This window comes from Sinocyclocheilus grahami, unplaced genomic scaffold (genome assembly GCF_001515645.1).
Source record: "Sinocyclocheilus grahami isolate Dianchi unplaced genomic scaffold, SAMN03320097.WGS_v1.1 scaffold24.1, whole genome shotgun sequence".
Lineage (NCBI taxonomy): Eukaryota > Metazoa > Chordata > Actinopteri > Cypriniformes > Cyprinidae > Sinocyclocheilus > Sinocyclocheilus grahami.
Genome location: NW_015505203.1, coordinates 1,521,928 through 1,534,388, shown reverse-complemented (window position 1 = coordinate 1,534,388; position 12,461 = coordinate 1,521,928). Strand labels below are relative to the sequence as shown.

The 12,461-nt window shown below is 38.2% G+C and overlaps 1 protein-coding gene across 2 annotated transcripts; it reads right to left on the bottom strand.

Moving 5' to 3' along the window:
• Positions 1–1,521: 1,521 nt before the first annotated feature.
• Positions 1,522–11,349, bottom strand: LOC107563390 (RAB6A-GEF complex partner protein 2-like). Of its 2 annotated transcripts, XM_016248252.1 has the most exons (9): positions 11,015–11,349; positions 7,779–7,894; positions 7,543–7,676; positions 5,444–5,527; positions 4,935–5,084; positions 4,574–4,720; positions 4,310–4,437; positions 2,128–2,305; positions 1,522–1,929 (listed from the first exon to the last, which is right to left on the bottom strand). In XM_016248252.1, the coding sequence occupies exons 2-9, from the start codon at positions 7,892–7,894 to the stop codon at positions 1,706–1,708; spliced, it is 1,161 nt and encodes a 386-aa protein (XP_016103738.1). In that variant the 5' UTR covers positions 11,015–11,349; the 3' UTR covers positions 1,522–1,705. The 2 variants fall into 2 exon arrangements, with proteins under 2 accessions (XP_016103738.1, XP_016103746.1); XM_016248260.1 differs by lacking the exon at positions 5,444–5,527.
• Between the last annotated feature and the right edge of the window lie 1,112 nt (positions 11,350–12,461).

The window sequence follows — 12,461 nt, the reverse complement described above, 5'->3', positions numbered from 1 at the left end:
TATTAGCACTGCATGGCCTGTTATTATCTTTTACATATTTTTAAGCTCAGAGAGCAAAATTAAAAGTGTATTCCCTGTTAAATAGTTACAAAAAAAATAATATTTCCGAGACAAGCAATATTTTGATTTGATGATAAATTTGTTATATGTAACTGTTTGTGTCATATTTACAATGTTTACACTAATAAATATGTATAGAAAAATCATCTCATTCTTTTAATTTCTAAAAAAAAAAATACAATAGTACAGTGGTTCTCAGGGGCCTCAGTGAACTTCCAAGGGGGCCACAGGATGACTTAAAAGTATTCAAATTAACAAATGATTATTACAAATTAATAAATGATTGTAACTATAATTTAAAATGCTAATAAACACAAACTCAATATGTAAACTGAAAACTATCTTTTCCCCCCTTTATACCTGTTGTTTTTATGTAAGAAAATACAGTTCTTAAATCTGCAAGAATCAAACGTAGGTTTATAAACTTGTAAGCCTATCATAAACATACTATAAACCTATATATTTATTAATCCAACAAGTCTCATAAGTTCTGATTAATACATTTTTTTAATATATTTAATATAAGCAGTTTTGTCAGAATTACAGCAGAAATACAGGACATATGGTAATCCTGGACCACAAAACCAGTCATAAAATTTCAAGATCGATAAACCTAGAGATGTATACAGCATCTGAAAGCTGAATAAATAAGCTTTCCATTGATGTATGGTTTGTTAGGACAATATTTGGCCGAGACACAAATATTTCAAAATTTGGAAACTTCAGGGTGGAAAAAATATCTAAATATTGAGAAAATCGCCTTTAAAACGGTCTAAATTAAGTTATTAGCAATGCATATTACTAAACAAAAATTAAATTGATATATTTACAGTAGGAAATTTACAAAATATCTTCATGGAAGATGATCTTTACTTCATACCCTAATGATTTTTAGCATAAAAGAAAAATCTATAATTTTGACCCACACAATGTACAGTATTTTGGGCTATTGCTACAAATATACCCATGTGTCTTAAGCCTGGTTTTGTGCTCCAGGGTCACATATTGTAGTTCACACAGGTGGGACAACCGTTTCAGAAATCAAACAACCAGAAATCAAACCTCTAAATAACAGTTTTATTCAGTTATGGTTTGCATATAGAGAAATGGTACAAAATAGCTTGTAATAGAGAATTGAAATACAATAGAAACCATTTGTCATTATAGTTTGGAGCATACGAATGAAATACAGACAATAAATACAGAAATCTTTACATTACAGGAGGTAAAGCAGTCTGTTGGTCAAGGCTGAAATGTGAAGTACGAGCCGCAGGGTTTAATTTGGATTTGTCTGTGCATGTTTTTTTTACTCTCATAGATTTTGTTACCATTGCCATGCATTATACGACTGATAGACTGCAACGGTTGGACTTAAAAATCATCATATGTGTTCTACTGAAGAAACAAAGTCACCTACATCTTGGATGCCCTGGGGGTAAGCAGATAAACGTCAAATTTTCATTTTTGAATGAACTATCCCTTTAAATAAAGAATTGTCATCTCATTTCACGGCAAAAGATAAAAACCAATAAAACAACTCTAAATATAAGCCACCTTTGAATTTAAAATAGACCACTAACAGGACATCCCACAACAACAATAACTCGTTAGTTTTATGATCTCCCTGCACAAACACCAACACAACTCAAATGTTGATGCTGTTTGTCCCTGTGAACTGTGAAACATATGAAGCTGGCGTGGGATTTGTGGGAAGCACTTTGATTGGAAGGTCCCAACTGAAGGTGTCCACTTCCACATGCTCTGCCCCCGTCCATACTGTGACTTCTGACTGATTCTGCAGAACCACCGGTGCCTCCACTGGCTCCCGTGCTGTTACGAACTCGAAATGCAGACGCCATCTCAGCGTCACTGGGGAAGAGAATAAAATCACTGAATGAGAATATTATCCTTATCAGTGTTCACTTATTTCCTTTACTCACATACCTGTATATTTGATAACAGATTTAAAACTTCGGGTTCAAGCTGAACCGGAAATAAATAAGTCAACCAAAAGCCACATTATCCAACTTTCAACATACAACTTTTTATGAGTGAAGGATTTCTAACCTATATCTGTGGTGAATCCTGGTGTGACATTGAGGGGTACAGGGAGAGAGAAATGGCTGGAGGCTGTGTGCAAGCAGGACTCTAGATGTCGGACATGAGCAGTGACACTGACAGCCTGGCCGGGACGTCTCTGGTACTGCTCTTGGACCTCCTCCTCACTTTGTAGACTTACTGAATACTGAGCAGATATAAATACACATGAACACACTACAGGAGCACTTCATGAAACAATTACATTCTCAAAAATTTGCGGTCAATTAGATAAGAAAAAAAAAGCAAGGATGCATTAAAGGGGGTCATATGATGCGATTTCAAGTTTTCCTTTCTCTTTGGAGTGTTACAAGCTCTTGGTGCATAAAGAAGATCTGTAAAGTTGCAAAGACTAAAGCCTCAAATCCAAAGAGATATTCTTTATAAAAGTTAAGAGTCAGCCACGCCTACCTAAAACGGCTCGTTCTAACACGCCCCCACATGTCTACGTCACTATGTGGAAATATTAGCATAATGTCGCTCAAATGTGCACGCAAAGAAAGAAGCCGTGGTTTCAGGAACAGCAGTCGTGTTGATGCAGCCATGTCAAGTAGACGCTGTGTGTTTCAAAAGCACTTTATTTGTTTTTCCGGAAGTAGATGCAATTAGGAATCATTGGTTAAGATTTATTTACAACAGAACAGCACAACCCAGATGTTCGAATTTGTGCAACGCATTTTATGGACAACAGTTTTTTGAACCTAGAAGAGTACAAGGCTGGCTGTGCACAAAGGCTATTTCTAAAAAAAAAAAAAAAAAAGGGTCAATTCCGACTTGCTATGACAATCTGGCGCTTCTGAATCAGCGACTGTAAGTATGTTTTGTTATTAGTTTAAGTATTTGCTATTGACTGTTCAAATGCAGAGTTTTGCGTAGTGCAGAGTAACGCGTCGTTAATCATAGCACATCAGCTGTCTTAACCGCGGCTTGTGTACTGCATCATCACTGTGTCTGTCACGCGACTCTGTTGCCCTTTCGGGCTTGAACTGATGGTAAAACCATAGACTGTATAAAAACATGGACGTAGTGTCTGTGACGTCACCCGTAGATTTCCGAAGAGCGTTTTTGAAGCTCAAAAGTGGGCGGAGGCGGCCGTCGCCATCTTGGCAGCGCGTCACCGCGCGTCACTCCCGGATAATTGAAAATGGGCAAAGAGGAGGGAGCAAGTTGCTGAAGCCACGCCCACCTAGCTCGACGGTGGTGACAGCAGCGGCAATCCACCTGTCACTCAAGTGGCCACGCCCTTAATTATGCAGAACTTTAAGGCTTAATGTAATTTAAACGGATGAATTATAAAAAAAAATTCACCCCCTCACAGTTGTCATGAAGGGCAAAATTAGCTATATAGACCAAAATAATTTTTTGAACCAGGCTGTAAACATGTTTTTTTCTGCTGTAAAGTTGTGCATTTTAACATGAGGAGTCTATGGGATTGACTCCCTTTTGCAGCCAGCCTCTAGTGGTCAGTTGATGAATTACAGTTTAAGTCACTTCCTTGTTGGCTTCACGAGAGAGAGCGGGAGATTGCCGCTTGGGTAAAACTAACGACATTATTAACTGTCTAGGATATTTACTTTGAAAGCTGAAGCTGCGATTATGGTAAGGGGAGTTACATTTCCAACGCGTGCTTGTGGTGTTCGGCCAATCACAATGCACTGGGTCAGCTGGCCAATCAGAGCAGACTGTGCTTGTCAAAGGAGGGGGCTTTGTTGAAAACGACGCGTTTGAGAGAGGCGGGGCATAGAGGACCTACAATAATGTACAGTATTTGAAAAATAATGTGTTTTTTGAACATTAATGCATTTCAACATATTCTGTTACACCAAATAATGATCTTTAAAATAGCATCATATGACCCCTTTAAATTGATCGAAAGTGACAGTAAAGACTTTTGGATTTGTCATTTATTTGAATATTATATTAAATAAATGCTGTTTTTTTAGCTCTATATTCATCAAAGAATTCTGAAAAAAAAGATTAAGCACTGCTTTTCAACTGTTTTCAAAATGAATTAATAAGAAAAGTCTCTTGAGCTCCAAATCAGCATATTAGAATGATCTCTGAAGGATCATGTGACACTGAAGACTGGAGTAATGCATTAAAAAAAAAATCATACCGTCCCCAAACTTTTGACCTGTACTATATACTATACCTGTAAACATGGAATATCCCCTTCTGAGAATGTGAAGGTGCCAATAATATCTTCCCCCAGCCTGTACACAGTCTTAAAGATGCAGAACTTAGCCACCTTTCCCCGCACGTTTGTGATGTTGAACATATCTGTGAAGGAAATGCATACATATTCACAATTGACACAGAATTCAAATCTAAGCAGAGGACCACAACATAAGAGATAGATGAATGACAAACACACATTCTTTCAAAGACACAAGCCTTCCCACATTCACTCACGCACATGGGCATCGTCGTGAGGTGGTGATCATCAGCATGTCCAGAGCTCTTTCTAGCGGTCTTGTATCTCTCCTGCTTCCTTCCTCCTCCTCCAGAAAGGGGTTTGAGGGAGCCACTTCTTCATCTTGGGGAAACGGAGGCTCTGGCATGCCTGCAAAAGAATATTTTCTTACACTGTGGAGACACTCTATTCACAGGCATATTTGTGTTAATTTATTCAACAACCAAGTATTCCTTTAGGTGTTAAAATAAAAAAAGCATGTGGAAAGTGATTAATGCATCTCTAATGCAGCTTGCTGAAAATTAGCCTCTGCTTTGCATGGACAAGACTAACAGCGAGAAAGGAGACCATTTGTGCAACCTACCATGAAGCACTAAAACTCTGAAAGGGACTCGCAGTAACTTGATGGGTGAGTTGACTCGCTGGCAGCCAATCGTGAGCTTGTACACGTACTTCACTGCCTGACCCCGGAAACTGGGTGGACCATCAGTGGGCACAACCTCACTATAGGAATCTGAATGAGGGGAAAACATTATTTACTGGTAGCCACAGCTGAAAAAACCTGGCAGAGGTTTGTTTTACATGTGGCTGTCTCCTGTAGCTCAGAATGACATTAGCCAGGCATAATGTGCAATTACATGACTGAACAGCTGACTGTTGGTTTTAAGCCATGAACCAGTTTTCAACAGCATATCAACATTATCTGGGTCATGAGGAATTATTTTTCTGAACTGATAAAGGGGTTCACTTCTTATTACTGATGTTGCGAGGGCATAAACCATGTAAACAACACAAGCACTTATCAAAAGAAAATGTAATGGGTCATTTAGACCAAAAGTGCATCTGTGTCTGGTTTTATTTTCAGCTTCTTACAAGTCTTGCTCTCTCCAGGATCCAAGCGAAGGTCACAGAACAAGATCTTTGGTGGTGTGTCCAGCACACACTGCCCTCGTTCACCTGGACCAATGAAGAAACAATTGTGAAATCTCTCCTCTAAATACCTGCTCTAAAATCAAGAGTTTTTCTGTGAATAAATCTGAGATTACAGAAAGCTGGATAAATTAACAAAGCTGAAATGAACATCTAATCCTCGTCACAAGCACACTTTCTGATAGACTCAAAGTATTTGGCTTTTACTCTGACAAGAAAGCCACAATTCAACACCAAACTAATAGAGAGATTACAAAAGTTGACAAGTTCCCAGCATACAGTGCCAACAGGAAGTCTGTGACCATCTGAAATCATTACACTGCTTGATCTTCACGTGCTTTGTCAGCCATTATCAGCAGTTTCTTGATATTTATAGGGTTTCTGACTCAAGTAACTCTGCACTTGTTAAACTCTGCATTTTCCGCAATTAACAATGTGAGTTTGGCAGATTGTATTCGGTCATTTTTCTGCCCAGCATGTTTTTACCTACCTTCTGGTGAAGTACAGTAATTCATTCTGGATAACCATTGATACATTTTTTTAATATTTTAAAGTAGAAGGTTATTTTAATATTGCATAATTGTGTATTTTTGCATAAGGTAAGTACAGCATCCTCATCAATAGAAATATTTTAAAGTAGAGGGTTATTTTAAAGGGGTCATATGATGCGATTTCAAGTTTTCCTTTCTCTTTGGAGTGTTACAAGCTGATTGTGCATAGATAAGATGCTTGAAGTTGCAAAGACTAAAGTCTCAAAACCAAAGATATATTCTTTATCAAAGTTAAGACTCTGCCACGCCCCCTTAAAATGGCTCGTTCTAACACGCCCCCACATATCTACCTCACTATGTGGAAATATTTGCGTAATGCCGGCCAAATGTTCACGCAAAGAAAGAAGGTGTGGTTTCAGTAACCGCAGTTAGTGTTGAAGCAGCCATGTCAGGGAGACGCTGTGTGTTTTTAGGCGAAAGCAAAAGCACTTTATTTGGCCTTCCGAAAGTAGATGCATTTAGGAATCTTTAAGATCACTTACAACAGAACAGCAATGCATTTTATGGGCGACCATTTCGAGAAACCTAGGAGAGGAGGTAATTATGACTTTGCTATGACAATCTGGCGCTTCTGAATCAGCTACTGTTTTGTTATTAGTTTAAGTATTTGCTATTGACTGTTCAAATGCGGAGTTTTGCGCATCGTGTGTGTGTGCACGCGAGCGAGAGAGAGCGAGAGAGAGAACGACTTGCACAATTGGTGGCTGACTAAATACTTTTTTGCCCCACTGTACACAAAATAATGATCTTTAAAAAAGCATCATATGACCCCTTTAATATTGCATAATTGTGTATTTTTGCATAAGGTAAGTACAGCATCCTTATCAATAGAACTATTTCCAGTTTCCACAACCGAAACATTTGCTTTTAGTACAGTATTTTCTCAAACTGCCAAAATTTTGAGTAGTTTCTGTTCTGAATTTGCTCACTGTTCTGTTCTGCTTCTAAAAATACCCAATTGCAACATGTGACATTTGACTATTCTGACACAAAACGTGAACTGAATTGAGCTGGAAGATGACACTATTGTCTTCTGTAGAGGGGCTATAAAGCTGAATTGAACTAGTTCCTAACTGGAAAATTTTGCAGTGTTGACTAAATAACATTACCATTGTCTTCAGTAGAGCTACTTATCACCGAACTGAACTTGATTCATTATTGATGAATAATGGATGAATATTACACAGTTATTAAATCAAACTGAAACAGCACTGAACTGACTGGAGCTGCTACAGCTGCTTTACAGCAGAATTTGGTATTGAGGGAATTTATTTGAAGTAGTTTGCATTATTGATTGTTTTTTTCCTCCTGTTTAATATTGTGAAGCTGCTTTGAAACAATCTCTGTTGCATAAAGTGGTATATATAAATAAAGGTGACTTGACATACAAACCACACAATTTTAAATATGGCTGTTATAGAAAAACTGATCTTCATTCGATTTTCTTTATCTTAAGTAAAACTAGTCTGATATTAGCTGCTCATTTTTCACCTCTGCTTGGTATCAGTACGGTGTCGCTCTCAGCTTGGACGTCCTGCTTGGTGCCCTGAGTGGGTAGAGCCACACGACTCTCACTGGCATGGAACTGGCAGTGGATCTGAGCACTGGCCCAGGCCAACATCTCACTGTGGAAGGTGAACAGACTCAATCCCAACTGACAGCACATACATATCTATGTCAAAAAGCAACTTTGTGACTTTGCCTATGCTGATTATAGTGTTCTTTACCTGCTGGCAGATGTAGACAGATGTGATATAGGGTTTGTGAAGGTTATAAGACACTCTAAAACCTCCCCGGCCCAAAACACAGGCCCTCGTGCCATTGATGCCACCACCTCAATCATCTGAGAAGACAGAAAGGTTATATGCAAGGTACTTGATGGTACTTGACTTAAGATGGTTTTCTGGCCTCCCAGTCTGGACAAGTTGGCTTATCGGTTTTAGAGGGGTTTCCAAACTAGGAGACCAGTTAAGGCTAGCTAAGACCAGCAAACCAGCATAGACTGGTTTAAGATGTTTTTGGGGTAGAGAGTAGGGGCCCGTTTCAATAAGGAGGTTCAACCAACTCTGAGTTAAAACTTGAACTCTGAGTCGACTTACCCTGAGATGGGAAACTCAAGAGTTTTCTGGTTTCAGAACAGCTGAATTGTGTTAGTTCAGTCAACTCTGAGTAGGTTGACTCTGAGTTTAGTGTGTGCACCATGACTATGAGAAGTCATGATCAATGGAACTCCGAAATTATGATTCACCATGGCAACAGCACCAACAAAAAGATGTCCGCATACTTTGAGTCAACGCATAAGTTTAATTCTTGATCACTGTTATAATAACAGAGGTGAAAACTGGCAGAACGGTAGGTTATTGAACTAATATTAATTTTCATATCCCATGGGCAAAAAAAAAGAAGAAGAACGTGACAGCAGCTAAAAATGAAGTATAAAAACCTTTCAATCAGGTAAAGCTTTAAGCATAAAATGTTCATGGGTGTAGGCTGCATGACTTTACAAACATTTGATATATGAAATAAATTTAATTCAGTGTCTATTTCATTGTGCAGCAGCTTTTTTTCACATACTCTAATCTTTTAACATAATTAAAGATTCTCTAATCCAACCTGTTACATTTCTTAATTAGATTAATGAAATTAACATTTGACTTCTACTCAGTCAACAGCAAGAAGGCTCGCAAAATAATGAAGAACAGATGAAGAGGAGATGGCCATAATACCAAGTATTGGAAGAATACTAAAATCCAACAGTTAAAAAAAAAAAAATAATAATTCTTGCTTTTGTATTTGTAAGAAATAAAGATGACCAAATAAATTATATAATTTGTGTTTATGTAACAGCTGTGGTGGTGTTTACAGCATATATCCCGGACTACTTCCATATGGCATCCTTCCATTCCATATCCGTTTCATTTTCGGAAGGTGTGATGATGGGAATATGCGTGTCATCAATGCATCCAACCACACTGGAAATTCTAAAGGAAATTCTAATTATTGGGTTACTTCCAGAGGTCGCCGCAAGATGTTATCAAGTGAACGTCAGCGAGGCCCACTATGGTTACTGCTCTGCATACAGTGGCCTTACTAATGTGCTCTGCATCCCCAATATAGAAAACTACCAAATAAATATGCATATGGATATATGGCACAAAAAAAATTAACTCCCTACGAATTAATACAGCCTCCTCATCTAGAGTATAAAAGGACATGCCATTTTTGTCACTTTGACGGTGTCTGGTGTTTGAAGGGGGGAGGTGGGGGAAACAAAAAATTATCCTGTTTACGTTTGCATTAAGATGATTTTTCTTACCACATGGTGGATAATTTTACGTGTTTTAAGTAAAATGCACTTGTTTCCCCCCAGGAAACAAGAATAAACATAGGCTATATCATTTTTCTTATACAGAAAATGCATCGTGATTTAAGAATTTTTTCGATATTTGTACTTGAAATAAGACAGAAATACTCGGTAAGAAAATAATTTTTGCAGCGTGAATGAATGAATGAGGTATCTAAACATCGCTTACGCTTTAAAAAGGGGGAGGAGACCATAAGAAACTCTGGGTTTACCGAAGAAAACCTGCTCCCGACCAGGGGCCTGTACCATGATGGTAGATGAACAAATTCAGAGTTACAGGATTAGTTTCGAGTTGACAAAACCGAACCACTCCACTCCGCCTGTGCTGGTACCATGATGCTGATCATCAACTTTCTTTGTCAATTCAGGCTTTGATCCTGAGTTTGTGGAGCACGTGCACATGAATGTGTGACATCACTGGCGAACAGCCATTCACGAGCCTTGGTTAAAGGTTTTGCTAAAGGTTAAGAGATTGAATAATATGATGAATTTAAATGCATTTAAAATAAATTTTAAAAAACTTGTTCATGAAAGAGGACAAATAAAAGAAATGATCTTGCATTATCAGTGCAGTCACAAGTGAAACTTGTTATATACAGCGATAGAGACTCGAACATGTAAGGTCACGTAGTCATTTTTAAAGCATTATCCATTGATTCTACAGCTTATTTATACTACATACGATCTGTATATATTAACATTCATTGAAAATAAATTATTTATAATAACTGTTAAACTAAAATTGCTTGTGTGTAATGGAATAATATAAATCACATCATTATATAAATCATATAAAATAACTAAGTAATTATCATTAAAGCCAAACATTTTTTTAGTACTAGTGACCTTTAATTTGGAGCAAGTTAAACTGGGGGAGTGACTTTTTTGTGTCAGACATGTGTCACTTTGCTCACATCTGATTGGTCCAATTTCAGTTTGAGATCTCTAATGCAGAACATAACCTGTCCTCCAGCAGGTTAGCCGTGGAGTGCAAGTTACTATGGCAATGAACGCTGCTAAAAGCCAAGCCACTTTCATGGTACCTAAAACCCAGGATTGGTGCAAACTAAACTGAAACTTACCTGGCTAGCAAGCTAATCCGGCTTCATGGTACAGGGCAGGCCCCCTGGTTAGGTTCATAGAGTAAGTTACTACGGTAACTGACTCTGAGTATAAGTTACCTCCCTTTCAGAAACGGGCTTGACTTGCCCTGCTTTCTCGGGTTTGACAAACCTCCCATTCTGAAACGGAAAAAACCCAGAGTTTCCCTCATTTCAGGGTTAACATACTCAGAGTTTTCACTTAACCTCCTTTCTGAAACAGGCCCCAGGTCACATGCACTGTGGAGAATATCTTAGTTTTGAGAGATTTATATTTGATATTATGCTTATTCTTTTAAGCAGTGGCACATGTAATTAAACAAGCCTTTCCTAATTATTCTGCCTCTGACAAGAAAATGTGTGCAAAGCTTGACTGTAACTACAGAGCAGCGTATATCTACATTTAAAGAGCTGGCGTCGTGCAGCTTGGCACAACGACGAAGATTTACAATACTTGCAGGAAGTCATAACATTCTTTTATTTCTTCCCTTTACGATACCTCGAAGTTGTTGCTTTTATTTCTTCCCGTCGATTTTTTTAACGTCGTATTCCTAACCACAGAAGTTAAAAGAAAAGTGTAGCCGGCGACGCTCCAGCTACGTGAAAACAAAACAACCGGAGACTTGTCTTGGCCATTATAAGGTTTCCCTGAGTTTTTTCCAAACGTTGTTCAGGCTACATTCATGAACACAAAAGCAAACGCTGCCATGATATTGAACTAGACTTTAGAAAAATCTTCGTTATGCATATTATTTTGATTTACTCAGTAAAACATGTTACGAGAAAGTATAGGATGTAACATATTTTTCTTAACTCCGGAATAGCGATGTCCAAATCGTGAACGAATCGTTCTTTTGAGTCAACTTGTTTAATGAATCAGTTCAATATGTTCACTGTTTGAACGATTTGTTCGCCAATCAAACTCAGAAGCTGCCAACAAAAACTTTATGAATAGATATTATAATTCAAAAGCAAGTTTAGATAATCAAATTTGCATTTACATTAAGAGATGCTTAAATTTATTTATATAACTTGGCAGAAAAGAATATTTCTTATGATTTTAACAAAAATAAAAAGGTTAAAAAAAAGGTTTTTAAAATGTTAATCGAAAAACATAATAAACAGCAATATGTGTTTTTCATATGGCTTTACTTGAAGAATACGTAATATACCGGTGTGGTAAACCACATAACGACTTAAAGCCTTAAAGGGATAGTTCACCCAAAAATCCAAATGAAACCCTGCGGCTCGTGACGACACATTGATGTCCTAAGACACGGAACGATCGGTTTGTGCCAGAAACTGAACCGTATTTATATAATTTTTACCTCTAATACACCACTATGTCCAACTGTCTTTGGGCGCGCGCACGGCATCCGGTGCGTGAGGTGTGTACACGCTCTGGCGTAGTTTACGTTAATGGGTGTGTTGATATCCAGCCGAAGAGCAATCAACCATAACTTCAGGCGAGCAGGCTCAGAAGTTGGGAATATGTGGAAAGTCACCACTCCCGAATGAGTTTGCGCAAGAGAACGTAATCTTTTAGTTTTAAGTCGGTTTGAACAATCCGGATAAGCGCAAGTAAGTAACATTTTTATTAGCCGTCGTACTTACAATGACTGCACTGTGTAAACAATGAGTGACGTATATGCGCGAGAGATCACTTCCGGCGCTTGTGTAAACTACGCCAGAGCGCTTACACACCTCACGCACCGAATGCCGTGCGCGCACCCAAAGACAGTTGGACATAGTGGTGTATTAGAGGTAAAAATTATATAAATACTGTTCAGTTTCTGGCACAAACCGATCGTTCCGTGTCTTAGGACATCAATGTGTCGTCACGAGCCGCAGGGTTTAATTTGGATTTGTCTGTGCATGTTTTTTTTACTCTCATAGATTTGGTTACCATTGCCATGCATTATACGACTGATAGACTGCAACGGTTG

Bases quoted from the DNA above. Each gene is read 5' to 3' on its own strand.
- LOC107563390 (XM_016248252.1), bottom strand. From the start codon at position 7,894: ATGATTGAGGTGGTGGCATCAATGGCACGAGGGCCTGTGTTTTGGGCC. The intron at 7,677-7,778 runs GTAAAGAACACT...CACCTTCCACAG, and splicing joins CTGTCTACATCTGCCAGCAG to TGAGATGTTGGCCTGGGCCA. The intron at 5,085-5,443 runs GTAAGAAGCTGA...CCCCTCATTCAG, and splicing joins TCCTGGAGAGAGCAAGACTT to ATTCCTATAGTGAGGTTGTG.